General features: G+C 41.8%; 1 protein-coding gene across 29 annotated transcripts in view; it reads right to left on the reverse strand.

Annotated features, from left to right (window-relative positions):
- Positions 1 to 21,023, reverse strand: part of RBFOX2 (RNA binding fox-1 homolog 2) — a 305,017-nt gene that overhangs the window by 213,107 nt on the left and 70,887 nt on the right. Inside the window, exon 1 of one of the 29 annotated variants that reach the window (XM_043966387.1) lies at positions 19,557 to 19,736. The exons of 26 other annotated variants lie outside the window; for them this stretch is intronic. In XM_043966387.1, the coding sequence (XP_043822322.1) occupies positions 19,557 to 19,583 (27 nt within the window). In that variant the 5' untranslated portion in view covers positions 19,584 to 19,736. 2 more of the 29 variants (XM_043966385.1, XM_043966386.1) reach the window with 2 other exon arrangements.

The raw sequence follows: 21,023 nt of genomic DNA on the forward strand, positions 1-21,023 counted from the left end.
AATGTGAGTTATTACTAGTGTTAGTAAATGTTTAGGTCACTTAAGTCTATGTAGATGGGCTTTCCAGAACCATCCACTTTACTAGGGAAGAGAAGTCTGAATCATACTCTTTGGCCCCGCAGACGGATCATTGACCTCTAACAGCTTGTCCAAGAGGATTTCCATGGATGGAGCTTTTACAAGAATAACTGGAGAAAAGCTTGGCCTCAGGAGTGTTATTGCTCTTTTGGTAACTGAAAATCAGAAGACTACAGCATTGTCCACAGTAAGACAAAACTCTGCTTTGATTAGGTAATAGCAATTTTGATAAGAAAGCTGTTAGAGGGGCAGCTAGGTGGCACAGTGGATAAAGCACCAGCCTTGGATTCAGGAGGACCTGAGTTCAAATCCAGCCCCGGACACTTGACACTCAACTAGCTGTGTGACCTTGGGCAAGTCACTTAACCCTCATTGCCCCAACAACAACAAAAAAAAAAAAAAACAAGAAAGCACTTAGAAGTGTTGCTAGCTAGTCACTTATATATAATGCTCCACAGTTTATACTGCTTTCCTCACAGCACTGAGAGCTAGTGTAACGATTGGAATGACGCCACCTGCTGGAGACTTACTGTAGAAGAGTTCCTCCCATGAAGCGAAGGTCTTTGAGGGCAAGACCAGGAGTCTTTTCTTTGGCGTCAGGAAGTGATGTTGGCTAGTGAGAGGAAGAAGGAAGAGACTAGCGCTCTGTCTTGTTCTCTTTCCTTTGGACTCTGGTGGAGAGCGGAGCTAGAAATGTGCTCACCCTTTAATAGATAGGAATCTAGGCCTTTCTCTCTCTCTTTACCAAATTCTTCTTCTCCCTAATAAATGCTTAAAAGCCTAACTCTTGCTAAAGCTTATAATTTATTGGCAACCACTCATTAGATTTAGACAGACTAGCTAGAATTTTAGCCTTTAACACTAGGTAGTGTGAGTAATTATCATTTTACAGATGAAATTGAGGCTGAACAAAGTGATTTCCCCATGTTCACAAAACTACTAAATGGCAGTAGGTTTGTAGCATAATAGACTTGGAGCTGAAGGGCCTTGGACACAGCAGTCTAACACTCATTTTATAGATAAAACAGGTCCAGAAGGGAAAGTGACTTGCCTGAGGTCACTTGTGTAGCAGAGCTGGGGTTCCAATTCAGGTCCTCTAACTCCAAACTCCAAAGCTAGGTCTTATGTTTTGTTTTGTTTTGTTTTTTGCAGGGCAATGAAGGATAAGTGACTTGCCCAGGGTCAAACAGCTAGTAAATGTCAAGTGTCTGAGGTCAGATTTGAACTTAGGTCCTCCTGAATCCAGGGCCGGTGCTTTATCCACTGTGCCAAGAACTAGGTTTTATATAAGGCTCAAGTCTAGGGCTCTTTCCAAAAGAGTTCTTAACCCTTTTGGTGTCACAGACTCCTGTGGCATTTTGGTGAAGTCTATGGACTCCCTTCTCAGGATGTTTTTAAAATCATAAAATAAAATGCACAGGATTACTAAAGGATCAATTAGAGTGAAACATATTTATCAATTTTTTTTTAAGTTCACAGACCCTAGGTCTACCCCAACCCTTACAGGTTAATTATCCTGTTTGCAATTGTCCAAATTCTTTTTAATCTTTACCTCACTTCTTTTGCAGTAGACATTTTAGGCATTTTAAAGTTTGTAAGAACGTCAGACTAAGAAGAGTCATAGACCAATGATACTCCCATTTATTTACAATTTTTTTTTTAATAACTGTGAAAAGCTTTACTGGAAAAGAAATCTCTGCCACATAGAATTTGCCTACTAAATGTTTACTGACAGACCAAGTGACCTGGATGAAGGTCCAGTAAAAGGGACTAAGTGGTTGGAAAGGAAGAAGGAAAACCAGAAGTCATAGTCAAGGAAGCCTTGAAAACAGCAAGTAGCATGGAGTAGCAAGCACAGCAGTGCCCAAAGTCAGAGAGAGCCCAGGGAGGCTGAGGTCTAAGAAAAGGCCGTTAGAATCAGCCATTAAGAGATCACTGGGAACTTTAGAGAGAATGGCTTCAGCTGAATGAGGCTGGAAGCCAGACTGAAGAGGATATTCAATAAATGTTTGCTGAATTGAATTAAATATTTCAGGGAGCTTACAAAGGACAGGAACGAAGAAACATTGCCACCTACTAACTGTGCAAGTCCCTGTGAGTCACTGAATCACTCTAACTTCAATTTCCTGAGCTGCAAAATGGTAATGCTGGAGTTCATAGCACCTCTTTCATGGGGTTGTAGCTGAGAACATTTTGTGAACTTGAAAGTGTTGCCATTTGAATGGTAATTCAATATGTATCAGTGCCTAAAGAAAGTGCTTAGAAATTGTGCTGGCCACTTTCCTCTTTGTTTTACAATGTGTACTACAATTTGTAAAGCAAAAAAAGACCCATAGTTACAAAATTACAAATTTCTAAAGTTAAAAAGGAGACAACATATATGGTTAATTCAGACTGTTTAGGACAAATGGCTCCAAAAGTCCATACTCCTGAACCAAGAGCAAAACTTTGAAAAATGTTACTTCCAGCCACAATTACAGAGAACAAATGAAGCACACTACCCACTTCCTGACAGAAAAGTGGTTCACTAAAGATGCAGAATAATGCTTACGTTTTTGAACAGGACCAATGGGGGAATGTTTTGCTTGACTCTGCAAAGAGAAAGGAAAGGGGGGAGAGGGTGTGGGGGGAGAAAGGGGAAGAGGGGAGGGGAAGAGTAAAGAAGAGAGGGGCCAAAGGGAAGAGGGGGAGGAGAAGGTGAGAAGGGAAGGAGGGAGAAAGGTCACCTACCTATAGTACTTGCTACTAGGGATGCTGATGGTTACCTGAGTTGGAGAGTTCTGGGATGTAGCAGGAATAAAGTCAAAAGTATGTCCTCAATAGTCTGGCATTAATATAGAGAACCCCTGGGAGGTAGGTAGGAGGCACCAGGCAGTTTAAGCAGGGACAAACAAGGCTAGGTTGGAAACAGATCAAAGCTTTTATGCAAACCAACAGTGGGATCTAACCCATGGATGACCATTGCCCTTCTAATCTGGGTGAGATAGGGAGACCCAGTCTCCCTCCACCCCCCAAAAAAAGCACAGAAGAGAACGGAGGGCCAGAGAAAATCACAGATAAGTAACAAAGCTTTGAGAGTTACATGGTGAATTATATAATTAAAAAGAAAAGAGTTACAGCTTCATGTGTAGATCCTCTTTTTCTGTTCTACAATAAAAAAAAAACTTTTAATTTCTCCCTAACTGGCTATGAAGGTACTGATGTAATTCTGTTTTAATTTTATGGTATGACCTTTTATGTTCAGAACACATAACCATGCTAAAGTTACTGTATGGCATAAGGTGTTGGGTTAAACTTAACTTCTGCTAATTTCTCAGTTTCTTTCTACTTTGCAATTTTCCCAGTAGTTATTGTCAAAAACAAAATACTTCTTTCAGTCACTTAGGTTCTTGGGATTTTCAAATCCTGGCTAGTATTTTCAATTCAGTTTTTTTACTACAACAGGTGTTCCACTACCTCTGCTTCTCTTGATGACTGCTGTTTTATAATGTATTTTGAAATCTGGTATGTCTAAGCTTCTTTGACTCATACTTTTTCTCATTATTTTCCTTGCATTTTAAGATATTTTGTACTTCTAAATGAATTTTATTACATCATCTGGTTCTAATAACTTGACTGACACATGATGAAAATGATAAATTACTTTAGCAGAATTTTTACTATACAACCCAACTATGAGAAGTGAATATTCCCACAAATAAAGTCTGTAAAGAATGTTGAGTAGTTTTATTTGCCTAACCCGTGTGTGTGTGTGTGTGTGTGTGTGTGTGTGTCTGTGTCTGTGTGTGTGTCTGTGTCTGTGTCTCTGTATGTCTGTGTCTCTGTGTGTCTATTAGGCCTGGAAGTGTGGTTATCCAATGGGCTAGTTCAGGGCCCTAGTGCACCCTCTCTAAAGATCTGCCATTACCAAAAAAAAAAAAAATCTGCAATTATACCACTACCTTCTCCTCCTCCTCCTCCTCCTCCTCCTCCTCCTCCTCTGTCCCTTCTACCACTGATAGAATTTGCTTAGGAGAAAACTTCCCACTGAAGTGCCACCCAGCTTTTTTAAAGAAAAATCCTTGTTTCTAGAAGATCTGCAACTCAAGAGCTCACCACAAATAATTCTTTTCCTTTATTTCTTTTAATTCTTTAATTTTCCTTTTCTATTCTTTTTGGACCTTTTACCTCTCAGTAGTAATTAATCCTTTTTCCTGATACCTGTAGAGAAAAAGCTTCCCAGAATCATAGACTCTTGGCCTCAGAAGGGATCTGCTAGATCCCTTTTCTTGCTATTCTCTCTTTTTTCCTTTTTTGGTGAGGCAATGAGGGTTAAGTGACTTGCCCAGGGTCACACAGCTAGTAAATGTCAAGTGTCTGAGGCCGGATTTGAACTTGGGTCCTCCTGAATCCAGGGCTGGTGTGTCATACATTGCACCACCACCTAGCTGCCCCCAATGACATCCTTTATTTAAGGATCCCAACCAAGTCTTCTAGATAACATCACTTCCTTAAACCCACCCCCATAAGGCCCTGTCTCTAGTATTCTCAGCATCCTGGCTTCCCCCAAGTTGGTCAATGTCATTCCTAAAATGCGGTGTCCATAAGAGAAAGGAATACTCTTTTAAAGCAGGCTAAAATTGCCCTGGTAATAATTTTCACATTTTTGTTAATAAACACTTTGAAATCCTCCAAAGCACAACGAATGTGGAGTCAGGGCTGAATCCCAGGTCCACATCTACTAGCTATATGACCCTGACATTTCAAATCATTGAACTGGGTGGCCAGATAGGTGGTAAAGTATAAATCTGGGCCTAGAGTCAGGTAGCTGCTGTTCAGTTGTATCCAACTCTTCCTGACCCCATTTGGAATGTTCTTGGTGAAGGTACTGGAATGGTTTCCTTTTGCAGTTCATTTTACAGATAAGGAAACTGAGGCAAACAAGGTTAAGTGACTTGCCCAGCTAGTATGTGTCTGTGGCCAAATTCGGACTTAGGTCTTCCTGATTTTAGACCCAATGTTCTATCCACTGAACTGCCTGGAATCAGGAAGACTTAAGTTCAAATATGACTTCAGACATATACTAGCTCTGTAATACTGGGCAAGTTACTTAACCTCATCCATAAAATGAGATAATATTTGTAAGACACTTTGCAAACCTTTGAGCACTACAGAAATGTTAAATATTATTACTATTATTTAACCTCCCCAGGTGTGGACAGGATAGCATCAAAAGTTATCCCCTCTCATTTTAAGTCTATGATCCTATATGATGCCCCAACCTATGAGTGCGTTCTTTAAAAGCTGAAGCTAATGACCTATCAGTGTTAGAAATGCTATGGCCTCTTACTGCTGCTATTAGTCTTTCTCTTTTTTGCCTCCACTCCTACATCTAGTGGTCATCATCCTCACCGTCCAGGCAGTCAGGTGGCACCAAAGACAGAGCACTGACCTGAGACTCAGGAAGACCTGAGTTTGAATCCTGCCTTGGACACTTAGCAGTAATATGACCCTAGGCAGGTCACTTAATTGCTCTCATTTTCACCTTCATCTGCCAAATGGGGGGTAATAAGAGCACATACTGAATGGTGTTGTGAGGATCGATGAAATAACATAAAGCACTTAGCAAACCTTCAATCAACAGAAATTCTAGCAAATATTATTAATAATGATACTACTAGGGGCAGCTAGATGGCGAAGTGGATAGAGCACTGGCCCTGGAGTCAGGAGTACCTGAGTTCAAATCCGGCCTCAGACACTTAACACTTACTAGCTGTGTGACCCTGGGCAAGTCACTTAACCCCAATTGCCTCACTAAAAAAACAAAACAAAACAAAACAAAAAAAAAATAATGATACTACTAACAGCTGCACCAGCAGCAGCTCATTTATATGTGAGGTTTACAAAGTACTTCCCTCAGAATAACCCTGCAAATATCATCATTCCCATTTTATAGGTGAGGAAACCAAGGCTCAGAAGATAAGTAACTTGCCCCCTGTTATAGGGTTGAGAAGCTAAAAAACAAAAACCAAAAACCCCCCCACAGACCCTGGTCTGCTCTGAACCTGTCCTAATCTCTTACCTGGTCCCCTCTGAGGCTCCTGTCACAAATTTCAAAATATCTAACATGCATTTTCTGAGAAATAGCAAAGCTAATTAACCTATATTGGGATGAAATATATGCCCTGGGTTTCATTAGCATCATGCTGCAACTGAACTAACCAAGCATAGTTATTTATACTACAGTCAGTAAAAATAAGCATTCTCTCCATTTGTTCTGAACACATTCATATTCAGAATTAAAACAAGGGTATCTCACTCCCTTACTTAGCCAAGAACATTCCTCATCCTTTCCCTTTTCCAAGTCCCTCCTAAATGGATATCTGTCCCTTCGAGCTTCCCAGCACAAGCCAAACACTGAATAATATTTTCTCTTTGAAAGCCCAGGCATTTGCTGCCTTACTATGCAACAACCTTCAATGGTAAAATAGGTTGTTTCTGAATATATTGCCCCCACCCCCAAGTACTACATCTTCTATGCCTCCTTCACTCTAAAGCACAGGAGCAGGTAGGTGGTATAGTGGATAGAGCACTGGCCCTGAAGTTGGGAGGACCTGAGTTCAAATCTCACCTCAGACACTTACTAGCTGTGTGACCCTGGCTAAGTCACTTCACCTCAACTGCCTTAAACATCTGGGGCCATCTTCAGTCATCCTGATATATATCTTGCCACTGGACCCAGATGGCTCTAGAAGAGAGACTGAGGTTGGTGACCTTGCAGAGCCCTTCCTCACTTAAATCCACTTAAATGACAGTGCAAAAGGGACTAATGACTCATTCATTATAGAGGAAGGAGGTAAGGCCCCTGATTAGGAACTGATCTTGACAGCGATGCTATCCCTGGAGAAGGTCCAATGAACCATACCACTTCCTGGGCCAGAACAAGAGCCTTTAATGTAGCAGAGACTCTGAGGATTGAAAGAGATCTCAGAGGCACTCCAGGCTAGGCCCTATCTCAACCAGAACCCCTCCCAGAACCTTCCCGATAAATGAGCACCCCACCTCTTGCTCCTCAGAGAGGAGGACCCCGCTACCTCTCCTTCTGTTTTAGAACAGCTCAAACTGTTATCAGGTTTTTCCTTACATCAATTAGCTATCCATTTCCTCTGCAACTTCCACCTAGTTCTGCCCTCTGAGGCCAAGCACACCCAGTAAATTGGTCAAAGAGCACTTAATAAGCACCAGGAACTCTGCTAGGCACTGGGGGATACAAAGACAAAAATTATTAAGTCCCTGCCATTGAGGAGCTTATATACTATCAGGATTGAAGATATGTACAAATTAGGCAGCTAGGTGGTGCAGTGGATAAAGCACCAGCCCTGGATTCAAGAGGACCTGAGTTCAAATCCGACCTCAGATACTTGACACTAGTTGTGTGACCTTGGGCGAGTCACTTAACCCTCATTGCTCAGCGCCGCCGCCCCCCCCCCCCCCCCGTGTACAAATTAAATACAAGAAAGATAACTTAGAGGAAGATGGTAAATTCCTTGATATTCCTTTAAATTCTTGAAAGCTCTTAAGCCGCTCTCAGGCTTGGCTTCTCCAGACTAAACATAAACCATGTTCAAGGGAAGAAACCCAGGCTATCTTAAGGCCATATGAAAAAATGCTCCAAATCACCACTAATTAGAGAAATGCAAATTAAAGCAATCCTGATTCCTCATGCTGATCACAGTGACAAAAATGACAAAAAGGAAAAATGATGAATGCTGGCAAAGCTGTGGGAAATCAGGTACACTGGTGCACTGCTAGCAGAAACATACAAATGTGTACAATCATTCTGGAAAGGAACTGGAATACTACACAAAAGGTTACTAAACTGCTAAGCCTATGCCCAAGAGAGCCAAGAAATAGGGAAAGATCCTTGAGGAACATCACAGAACACAGTGTGAAAATTCCAGCTGAAAATCTGACACAGAAGACACGAATACACTAGAAAGAGGAAGCAGAGGAACACTGGAAAGAACCTCAAACAGGACGGGCTGCCTGGAAAACTGGAGTGCTTCCTCTCACCTGAAAGTGTCTGAACTGAGGTTATAGGAGAATGTGGCAAAGAGAGTTTCATGTTCCTGATAGGGGGAGAGTAGACGACGTCTAAAATCCCTTAAAATTTAAGATTTTAACTCAAGGTTAAGGTTTTTTTTGGTTGGGCAATGAGGGTTAAGTGACCTGCCCAGGGCCACACAGCTAGTAAGTGTCAAGTGTCTGAGGCCAGATTTGAACTCAGGTTCTCCTAAATCCAGGGTCAGTGCTTTATTCACTGTGTCACCTAGCTGCCAAGGTTAACAGTTTAAAATAGAACTGGAGGACTGACCCAGGTGGGCAAAGCCACCAGATAATGGCAGAAAAGCTACAAAAGCAATGGCCAAAATGTATTGTAGTAAAGACTACAAGGCATCACGATGGCAAGAAGACTAGTATTAAAATGCACAGACACAGGACTAAGGACCACAGGATGTAGTGCTGAAAGGTCAGTGAGCCAAACTCCTTCTTTTAGGATGGGATCATGGAAGCTCAGAAGACCAGGCCCTCAGACTCCAAGTTCAGGACCCTCTTCACAATACTATTACACAACAGGAAACAGACCATGTCTGCTGAGAAGAAGAGAGTGGTCCATTTAGAAAAGAGGGGCATGAAGCCACCAATCAGGGTCCCAGGTGAGAGAGCCACATGCCTAAGTAGAAGGAAAATGGCCTCTGAGACAGGGATAAAAGCAACAGTGCTCTCGAAAGCCGTCTCCAGCAAAGTGACAACCACTGGCAGGTTTTCTAGTAAATGTGTCTCTGTGCCAACCAAAAGTTCCTCATGTTCCTGCAAGTGAGGCAAGTGAGGTAGAAAGGGACTGCTATTTTCCAAGGGGTTTGGAGAAAGAAACAGGTATTTTTCTAAGATCCCATAATGAAGAGTCCTACTTTTCAGTACAGCAGCAGAGGTGTGATGTAGTACACTAATCACAAATTCTACACCGTGGCCACCTCCACAACTGGAATGAAATCTGAGAGAGGAAGGTCCTTAGGGACGACTTTCTTTCCAATCAATCTTCTATAGCAATAATACTAATTTACATTGCCTGAGCGTCAGTATCCATCCCCAATGCCATGCCCCATTTTACAGATGATGACTGTGCCTTTCCCCAGTGGTCTCCACGCCCGAAAGGCTGCCCCTCTTCACTTGTGCTTCTTGGCTTCCCATAATCTGCATGAGGTTATTCTCAGTCCTGTCTCTGTGCCCTCCCCTGTCCACCCCCAACCCCATCCCTCTAAGATTACCTCCTACTTACTCTGTCTAAATCTTATATGCATAATTTCTCATAAGGTTTCCATTACAACTGGAGCTCCTTGAGAGCAGGGATCATGTTTTTGCTTTTCTTTGTATTCATGGTGCTTAGCACAATGCCTGGCACACAGTCAGTTCCTAACAATGGAAGGTGGACTGACTGAGACTCAAGCTTCGAAGAACAGGACCTTGAACAGCAGCTTTCTGACTGACTAGCAGGGGTTCCTCCTACTGATGCCTCTCAGACACTGGTTTGTCTCCCAATTCTTTCTAGTTGGACTTGCTATTGTTGAGGCCTAAAGAAGGCAGCAAGCAAAAGAATTAGGTGCTTAGGGCTGGAAAATGCACTAGCTAGCTAAACAAAGAAGTAACAAAAATGTCCTTTTTGCAGCAGAGACTCTAAAAAGAGAAAAGCAATCTGAAATTTGATTGCTAGAAGGGATCTCAGACATCCTTTAGTAAGCCCCCTCCTGTTGTGAGGAGGAAGATTCACTGCAGGTAAGGAAGCTCGCACAGCCCATCAGGGAGAGAACTAGAACTAGAACTAGAACTCAGGCTCCCTGACTCCCCAAGGCAGGGCTCATTCCAGAATCTGCCTTATTAAGCCAAGCCAAGCCCAGGGCAATTTTTCAACCACCCACAAAATTACGAGGCAGAGAGAAGGAAAGGAGGCAAAAGAAGGTAAATAAGGAAGCTGCGCTCATACAAAAGCTGCTCTCTCTAGCTGACAATGTTCCCTTTCCTTTGCATGCATGCAAGCTGTCAAAGGCAAGTCTGAAGATAACCAAGCTCCCCAGGCCATGTGGCTCCTCCTTCCTCCTGCAGAAGAAAAGCATTTCCCCAGTGCTGAAGAAGCCTTCTTTCATATTGGGAAGCAAAAGACAAAGAGAAGGAATGCCTGTGCTACCAACACTATCACATGCAGAAACTCACACTGTGCATGGTTCCCATCATGTAGCATCTGGCTCTGGAAAAGAAGGACAACAAAAGGCATCTCAGCCACTCGAGCTTAACAGCAGTGTGGGTAGCTGGGGAGAAGATAAACACAAGCCAACATGACGACCTCTCCTGCAGTTGTTCCCAACCTTGAAATAGGAGGATTCATTTTTAATGTAAAAAAGCCATAGATCTCAAACACATAATAGCAATTGTCTTATTAGCATCCATTGATTGAAAAAACACAACAGCTTTTAGGAATGCAATGTTTTACTCATTTGTATTATGAATAACAGATTTGAAAACAGGGATAAATCTGTGTGTGCGGCCCAGCATGTTTGCTTATTTATGGATCTGCACACTCCTTGCAACATCTCACAGTTTACCACTCAGTCTGCAGCTGACAATCCTGACTCTGCGCACGTGCCACAATGAGGCCTACCCGATGAAACAAACTGTCAACTCGGAAAAAGAACTTTAATGATCTGGTAAAGGAAAGATACCAGATTCCACTGCCATCTCCTTCTATCACCCATCAAAAAACACTCTTTAAAAGTCAGCCTGGAGCTGTATCTTAAAAACAACCCTGACCCCCTCAAAAGATAACCAGTCAAAGAATATGAACAAGCAGTTTTCAAAGGAAGAAATCCAGGTTATCAACAATCATATAAAAATGTTCTAAATCGCCAATAGAGAAACACAAACTAAAGCAACTTTGAGGTTTCACCTCAATTATCAGACAAAAAAGAAAAGGAAAAGGAACTGTGGGGAAACTGGCACACAAGCACAGTGGGAGTAGAGCTGTGCACTGGTCCTGCCATTCTGGAAGAGTAATGTGAACTCTGCTTAGAAAGTCACCAAACTGTCCACATCCTTTGGCCAAGCTATGCCACTACTAAGGTGGGCAGCTAAGTGGCACAGTGGGTAGAGCATTGGCCCTGGAGTGAAGAGGATCTGAGTTCAAATCTCACCTCAAACTAGATGTGTGACCCTGGGCAAGTCACTTAACCCCAATTGCCTTAAATATCTGGAACCATCTCCAGTCATCCTGATGTGTATCTTTCCACTGAACCCAGATGGCTCTTGAGGAGAGAGTGAGGTTGGTGACCTTGCACAGCCCTCTCTCACTTATATCCAATTCAGTGTAAGTCATGACATCACTCTGATGTCATGGTCCTCTTTGAGAATGAAGGACAAACAACAATAATAAGCCACTACTAAGTCTATAACCCAAAGAAATCAAAGAAAGAGAAAAAAGATTTGTATGTAAAAAATATTTCTAGCAGCTCCTTTTGTGGTAGCCTCCAACTGGGGAATGGCTGAACAAATTGTGGTACATAAATGGAACAGAATGAATTATTTTCGTGCTATAATAAATGATAAAATAGCCAACTTCAGAGCAAACTCAGAAGGTAAACCTTTATAAATTGATGCATAAAGTAAAGAGCAGAACTAAGAGAATAACTTATACAATGATAACATAATAGAGAAAAACAACTTTGAAACACTTCAGAAATCTGATCAAAGCAATTAACTACAAGTCAAAAAAAAAAAGAAAAAAGAAAGATGAATCAGCCCATTCACCTGTAAATAGAGGTGATGAACTTAAATGCAGAAAGAGATATATATTTTTCCAGTGTGGAAAATGTGGGAATTTGTTTTGCCAAGTTATACAGATATGCACTGAAGGATTTTTAAAATTTTAATTTGTTTAAACTGGGGTGGAAGGGGGGTAATGGGAGAGAGATTAATAAAACTTGCTATTTTTTAAACAATTTCAATTTTTTTTAAAAAGCCTACCCAAATAATGAATGAATGAATGAATGAATGAATGAATGAATGAATGAATGAATGAATGAATAAGGTCGACCCCAACTCCACTCCCAGTTGAGGCCTGCCACAATACGTCACTGGAGCCTTCTAGGTTTCCTGTTCCTAACCTCAAAGTTAAAATCTGCTTTTCAGTGGCAAATCACAGAAGATGTCTCAGGCATTTCCCAGGGCATCTTTTTAGTGCCCGCTTCCTTTCAATATTTCAAATATTCTCAAATCCAAGAGATCTTCACCTGATCAAATCTAAATTAGCCATGACTCACTTTGACACAATGACTTTTCAGTGATAACACTTTAAAAAGCCTCATTGGAGGGAGCAAACATCATTGTAGGGTTTCCTGCTTTGGATAGGAGGCTGCCTGGTCCTTCCCAGCATACAATTCACAACTCTGTGCTTCTACAATAAGAATCCCACTTCTGAATGGGTTGTATAATAAAAGCTTATTTGTAAATGGGTTGTTTGTATCTTGACTGTATTTTCATATAGAAACAAAGTCATAAATAATGGCTTGGTTCCTAGGACAGCCCACAAAAGCCTATTTAACTCATAACAAAACTAAAACAAATATTACTATGGAACCTAAAAACTATTTCTAGCCATGTTCCTATATTAAAACCCACTATGATCCAGCTTAAGCCAGTAGAAAAATTTGTCTGATGGAAGCAATCCCAGCAATAGGGCAAGTATCTCCCTCATCCCACATCCCCCATCTTTTTCACAAACTATACGTAGTATAGAAGATTCCAGCAGCCACATAAAGGGGATGAATGAAGGAAAAGAAACCTGTGGTATCCCCAACGCTGGTATGTAGAGAAGAATTCCTGTGGCTAGCATGGAAAGGGAATCTTCAATTAGAGCAAACAGGGCCCTGCCTCTTTATCCCAAGGCAAAGTAACACCATCTATGGCACAGACAAAGCATTGTGGCAGAAAGCTAAAATACAATTCAGTTCCTATCAGTCATAGATTGAAAGAACCAAATGGTCAATCTCATAATTGGCAGCTGCAATGGAACTTTGAACAGGGGCAACCATGCTAGAAATAAATTTGAAATTACACCCCAAACCTCACTAAACCCTTTGACTCAGCTGTCAAATACTAAGGGAAGGAACTTACACATACAAAAATATTTATAGCACTATTTTCTGTTGTAGCAAACAACCGAACACAAAGCAGGATGCCCATCAATGAGGAAATGGATGAACAAAAAGATATATATAGATATAACTGTGGAATATTATCTCATATTGTATAAGTTCATGTGGGGTTAAAAGAACATAATCGGGGGCAGCTAGGTGGCTCAGTGGATAAATCACCAGCCCTGGATTCAGGAGGACCTGAGTTCAAATCTGGCCTCAGACATTTGACACTTACTAGCTGTGTGACCCTGGGCAAGTCACTTAACCCTTACTACCATGCCCCTCCCAAAAAAGAACATAATCAGGTAAGTTTCACAATAATAAATAAGAAAATTAACTCTGAAAGTGTATAGAACTCTGAACAGTAGGATGAACAATCATGACTCCAAGAGAATGTTGATGAAGCATGCCACCTACCTCTCAGCAGAGAGGTGACAGACTTTCATGCAGAAAGAGACATACATTTTCAGATCTGGCCACTATGGTGATTAGTTTTGCCTGATTGTACTAATTTGCTACAGGAGATGGCATCCTTTTCCAGGAGCAGGGGAGGGGTGAGTTAGTGGTAGTGACAGAAATACAGAAAGAAAGAGGCATCAATTAAAAAAGAAGCAAGGTGAATTTTATTACTACCATAAGTTTATGATTTCATATACAATCTTATTTTTTTCCTTGTATATTAAAATGTTCACATCTGTTGAATACTGTTAAGATCATAATAAAGACAATCTAAGTTTACAAAGATGGAGTTCCATTTGGAATCTCCTTTAATTCCATCTCCTTCCTAGTTTCTGAGCTTCTCAAAAACAAATACAACCTACCCAAAAAGTAAATCAATACATGGAAATGGAATAGCTCCTTTATTATGTACATTTTGAAGGTCTTCTCCCACACCATCCTTACCAATTTCCAATTATCCTTTCTCAAGATATCTCCTCTCTTCCATTCCTGTGATCTTCATTTATGAATTACACTAAAGATTGCTCACCCTTGCCAGACATCTTTATCTCCCCCAACCTGAATTTCACTCCGTTACTGCTTAGGTCATAATAACTTTTAATAATATACTTTAAGTCAACATCAGACAAAAATCTAATATACAAAAGCTTCTACAAAATCAAAAGGTGCATTACTAGCATGTCCTACTGAATCGTCTCCTTGGTCTTTCTTCTCAGTCACCCCAAGTCTATACACTGATGAAGGGATCGCAGAGTTGGATGGAATCACCACTGTCATCATCATTATCGAGATCATCATGTGTGACCATCCAAATCCTCCCATACTAAAAATGAAGCATCATCATAGATGAAACTTGTTAAAAAACACTGTTCTACCTCCGCCCCAACAGCCTTTTGAGATGCCTCTTTCCCAGTTCCTAGATAGATAGATGATAGACAGACAGACAGATAGATAGGCAGACAAACAGACAGACAGAAAGACAGACAGAAAGACAGACAGAGACAGAAAGACAGACAGACAGACAGACAGACAGACAGACAGACAGAACTGTTGCTCCCAGGAGGATGTGAGAGGCCACCTCATCCAGCCTGCCCTGAACAAGAGTGCCTGTTCCAATACCCCTAACACATGGTCATTCCATGAGAAGCAAAGTCTTCAGGGCAAAACTTATACTTTTCTCTGTATTCCCCCCTCCCCCCCTTAGCACAGTGCATAGCACAGAGTAGGTACTGATTGACACTCACTCTGAAACCAAGCCCCTGAAGGCAGCACATCTGAGGTCAGCTCTCATTGGTGGGAGGGAGCTGGACCATATCTACCTCTGTGAAATGTCCACCCTATCACACTTTGTTCTGCCCTGCAAGATCAAACAAAACCAATTTAATTCTACTCCTACAGGACAGTCCTTCTCTAATCAAGCCTAACATACAACTGCCAGATGAATCGATCTTTCTTAAGTTCTACATTCATGGCCCTCCTTCAGAGCCCCCCCACAGCCCAAACTCTTGTGTCTGAGATTTCATTAGTTACCTCCCAACTACAACTTGGGTGCTCTCGTCTGTCTAATCTCTCCCACTGCTACCCTCCACTCTCAATCTTCCATCCTAGGCTGACCAGTCTCACAGATGGGCAAGGAGCAGCCTTCTTCCCTCTGTACCACCTTTGCTTGACTTGTAACATCTCTCTGTTCCACCTCCTCAATTTCTTGCTTAATCATAAAGGTCCAGCTGGAAGCAGCCTCCCTCCATAAAAGCTTTTATATAACTAGTCCACACTGATCCCTCCCTTTTTTCAACTTCTATAGCTTCTATTTATTAAGTAATAAATGCTTACAGGTGAATTCTATTTTGTGTAAATCATAACTCCCCACTAGACTTGTGAGCTCCCTAAAAACAAGAACTAAACTCCTTTAGCATCCCCATTTTTTCAAAGAAGCTGCTGAGTAAATCACAGGTACCCCATAAACAACAAGAAAATTCAATTCAACATGTACCACCAAATGTGTTAGCCATAAACCATGTTGGTTTAAAGAGACTATGAAGTCTGCTGACTGCCTCTTGGGCTCATAAATATTTTCTACCAGGTCAAGTCTAGTACTTCAGTAAAAATCAACCTAGCTACAGGGCTGAACTAGATGACCTAGAAGGTTCATTTCTGTTCTGAATCAATGATTCCAGTGGCACAGCTAAATAGAGCACATTTATCTGTTACAGAATGGAAAGACCAACATAACTATGGGATAGAGGCAAGCCTGGAACCAGCTGGTGGGCATCAGCAAAATCAGACCCAGTACTGAGACTCAAACAAATGACTGCTTCAATTCACTGAAGACTGTGGTTCTCAATATTACATTTAGCAGATCAAAAGAACTTAAACAGGAAGAAAAAAAGATTAATCACTGGCAAAATAAGTCTCTTTGCCAGTCTCAATATCACTTTTTTCAAGTGCTAAAGGAAGTTAGCAGTTCAGTAAAAAATTCCAAGGAGAGCACAATTATCAACAGGACCAAGATCAAATCATTTGCCTACCACTGATAAATATGAGCAGCTTCACTGAATGGCTCAATGGAAGCTCTCAATCCAGCCCATAAACTGGGGAGATCCAACTAGATTCAACTGTTTTGGGGGTTTTAAAAATACATTAAGTAAATAGCAGATACATTTCTACAAATGGCTACGGTAAAGCATCAGATGTCTACCTACAGATCCTTCACTCAAGTCCTGTTCAGAGGCCTCACCGTGGTCTAAAACGAGATGCTAAGCCCCAAGAGACAGAACTGGTAGCTGTGCTCACACTCTGAGCCCTGGCAGGACCTCTGTCCAGAGGCCAGTCACACTGAGATTAGTGACACTCAACACCAGATAGGTCTTATGGCGATGATGTTAAATTTTTCAGTCACAACGACCCTCACAGACACTCTCCCACATTACAAGAGCAATAGTATCCGTGTCAGTAAAGAAAAGAAAGGCACAAACAAAAGCAAAGGCATCTGAAGTATTAAAATACACATATATTTTTCATCATTCAGAACTTTGTTACTTAGATGACCCTTGTCCCTATTAATGTGGCTGCTGCTTCCAATGGCACAGAGAGGACCCCATCCCTGCCCTCTTTTCTTATTTTGTGGGATTTTTGTCCATATCTTCCCATAAATCTTTCCCAGTAACCCAGGGAATTATATCTTAGAGATAAATATGTGTGTGTATTCTTGCACTGGACCCCCCTTTTTTTTTAACGTATCAAACTTTCTCATGGATACGAAAGTGCATTTTCTCAGCTGCATAAGGACTCCTGCTTCTCTAGCCTGACGCTGTTCTTGTCTCAAGCTGTATATAGCTCATCAATTTCCTGTTGTATTCTAGAAGCTTGTTTGAATGTTCCCAATCCTCTGGTGAGAAGCTGAGCCAGTCAACAAAGGCATCAGAATTCCTAAATTCAGATCCAAACTCCACTACTGCGCCACTCCTTATTCAAGAGCAAATCAATGATCCTTCTCCCACCACCCACCCGCACTCAATTCCTCATCTGGAGAATAGGGGTGGAAATCATAATTCATTTCACAATAATCTTCCAATAACTAACAAATTAGTGTTTTCCCACCTACCTGGGAAGGTCATTGCAGTCAGATAGTTGGGCCCAAAATGGAGGAGAAATAACAGAAAGGGCTGAATTGCATTTGGGAAACTGTACAGCACTTTCAATGATTCCCGAGCTGCAATCTGGTACAAGGGCCCATCATTTCAACCAGAAATGATGCTGCTGTATTGTTCCAAATCCTGAAATGCCATAATGTCCCCAAATGAGAGTTGAAGGAGACTCAAAAGGACACATGGTAGACACAAGTAGGCTAAGCCTGTGTCCAAGGATGACCTGTACAGGCAAGAAAGGACTAGGGGCATAATAGACAAGAAGATGTCTGATAAGAAAAAGTGGGTGTTTCATGGATCAGGTAGAAAAGATGGCCAATGCACAGACTGAGAGGTCCCCTGACACCCAAAAATGCAAAAAAGAACTAAATGAAAGTTTAAAGCACATTGGATGGCTCTTCTGTGGAGAGTCAATGGATGGATGAACATGCACAAGAATGAAAAGATGAGTGGGAGGCATCTGCAAAGAAGACCCACAATAGGTACTTTTGTGAATTAGAACCTCTCATCATTCAATGGCAGCAGTAAGACCTTCAAGTGAAGTCAATATTTTTAAAGTTACAAAGATTTTAATATTAGGTATTTTACGTTTCTTTGAACTACATCAAAATGTTTTTGAGTTATTATTTTATGGAAGTTAACTCTAAAATTTCCAGATATAAATGACCATTATGGGGTCATTACTTCTCCAGTACCTAAATTTCTGCATTAGCTCATTGACCCTTCTAACCAGTCTTTGTCCTTCAGTACCCCCTAACTACTACTGTCTTTCCAGCAAAAGCTACTGTCTAAGAAGATAAAGAGGGAGAAACAGCTTGCCAACAGCCCTGCTGGACACCCAAGTTAGGGGAGACAAAGTGAAGAGACAGCCTATAGGCAAAGACTGAGCCTAAGCTCTATCTAGAAACCTGGAAGAATTCTGTATCCTTCCAGACAATAATTCTTCTTATAAGAACATCAAAATGAGGGGTGAAAATTTTAAAATACCAGAATGAAGACATCCCAATGAGTGCTATCATCATCAAAACAGTCTTCTTGGAACCTTCAGTTCACTCATGTTGCCATTGCTCAAAACAGGTATGGAATTCCTCTTCTGAACGAAATGCCTTCAGAGGCAATAGCATATCCTTTCTAATAATGAAAGGTAGCAAACTGGTGAATTTGATTTTGGGGAAACTGCCAAATTCAATGAGCCTGACGGGGGAAATCAAAGTCGGTTATGCTGTTCGAGGTCAAAACTGCAAGGTACAACTGTAAAATAATAAGATTGATTTTCCTGTCTGGCTCATGGACCTGTGTTGAAGGAAATTCCAAAATGTTCTGAGCAATAATGGCAGTATCAATTGATCAGTGATACAGTCACTCAACACCCTTCCCCCACCCCCGGCCCGCAAAGTCAGTATTCATTTGGATGCATATATTCTGGCATATTCATTTAGAAAATCCATTTCATCACTTAATAGTTACCCCATATATTTACAAATACAGATATGCCCTCCACTCTCAATTTTCTCTCTCCCTCCCTCCCCTTCTCTCTCCCCCCCCTTCCCCCCCCCCCACACACACAGTGATGCAGGATTATCAGTTAAATTGCTGCTGGGAAGAAAACTGTTTCAATTTCCAAGGTAGTGGTACAGTGGGACTTAGATGTTTTCATAACCACTTTGTTTTATTTCCACACATACCAAATGCAAAGATAGCATCATCATAAAAAGGGATTTATGAAGCACCCCAATAAAGCACCGTAACGGTTGCTCTACAAAGGCAACTATAACCAAAATATATGCACACATACCCATATACGAGAAACAGACACAGAGAAATACCTTAGATCTAAATTTACATTATTATTAAGCAAGGAAACAGAGTATTTTCAAGTGGAAAAAAAATCAGGCAGCACTGCAGATGAGCACAATGCTATGAAACCGAGCTTTTTTTACCTCGACTAAAATTCCTCAACCTGAATTCCCCTGGTCCCCCCGTCCTGCACCACCACCACCCCCCACGCACACCCAACTCCCCACCAACCTCACAGGGGTTCCTGGGCTGGTCCATGGAATCTGATGACATCACTCCCTCTTCCTTCCTGGAATTCTAAACCCTGCTGCTCTCCCCTTGCACACAGCTCCCATCTCCATAGCAACCTCACCTCCTCCTGCTTCCCTATTGGCCTCATGGAGCAGGATACACAAAAAGGTTTTCCGTTCTCCTAAGAAAAAAAAATGATGCTTTCAACAGGAACTCGAGCTAAATTTAGGTACTTCAGATTCAGAGTCCTATGACTAAGGAAATGCAGTGAAATGTCCTCCTTCCCACAGGGCACTCTCCACTCACCCCCACCCAAAACTAGTCATTTCATCTCGTCCCTCACCCCAAGAAAGGGAGACAATCACTGAGCTCAAAGCAGCTGGGCTGTCTCACATAGGTCAGTCATCTCTTCCCTGCCAAAGGTGAATAAGCAAGTGATTGCGCTGTCTGGAAAACACAGGGAAAGCGTGCCTGCTTTTCTCCAGGCCAGGCCCAGAGGGAGAACCCTTCTAATGATCCAGTAAATCAGGTCCTCTCTGCGATTCACTGGAGAACACTTTCACCTTCACAAGGAGAACAAGTACGACAGCCACCAAGAGAACTACGTTGGGGACCATAAGATCTGCATTTTCTTTCCACCTCACTCACTGTGGGTGACCTTGAGCAATTCATCTAGACAGAATCTCCTTTACAGAGGTATTTTAAGCACATCCGGGCCAACTGACAGAGCATGCTCCGAGTTATTCATAAAAAGGTTCTGACTAAATAGAGGGGGCAGCTGATTGTTATTAATGAAATTCCTCTTTAAGAAAATAAAACCAGTCAGCACTTAATGTAATACATCTCAACTGACCCTCACAGAAATCCTATGAGGAGGTGCTACTTTTTATCCCCATTTTACTTTAGTGACTTGCCCAGGGTCACACAGCTATGTAATAAATATGTGAAGCAGGATCTGAATTCAGGTCATCTGTACTTCCAAGCCCCAGCCTCTAAACGCTGCACCACCTATCTACCCCAGGAGCTTTCTGTCTTAAGAATAACAATCGGGGCAGCTAGTTGGCGCAGTGGATAAGCACCGGCCCTGGATTCAGGAGTACCTGAGTTCAAATCCGGCCTCAGACACTTACTAGCTGTGTGACCCTGGGCAAGTCACTTAACCCCAATTGCCTCACCAAAACAAAACAAAAAAAAAGAATAACAATCTCCCAGCAAAGACATGACTTCTCAAGGCTAGCATCACAAAACATGAATTCTGCAAGGGACTTCAAGCCATACATGAAAGGAATCCCCACCACTACACACCTGATGATGGTCATGCAACTGATGATGGTCATGCAAGGTCAGTTTAGACAGCTTCAAGGAGAGGGGGACCAGTTCATTCCACTTCTGGACAAGCTTCCATTCTGGCTTAAGAAAGCTCTTCCTGACATCAAGCCCAAACTGGCTTCTTTACAACTTCAACCTGCTGACCCTGGCTCTGCCCTTGGAGGCCCCCTCCCCCACAAGGCATCCCCCTGAGTCTTCCCTTCTTTGGATCATACAGGATTCCTTCAAATGATCGCGGCCTTCATCATCCTGGCAATTG

The sequence above is a fragment of the Dromiciops gliroides genome, chromosome 5 (genome assembly GCF_019393635.1).
Source record: "Dromiciops gliroides isolate mDroGli1 chromosome 5, mDroGli1.pri, whole genome shotgun sequence".
In the NCBI taxonomy this organism is placed as follows: domain Eukaryota; kingdom Metazoa; phylum Chordata; class Mammalia; order Microbiotheria; family Microbiotheriidae; genus Dromiciops; species Dromiciops gliroides.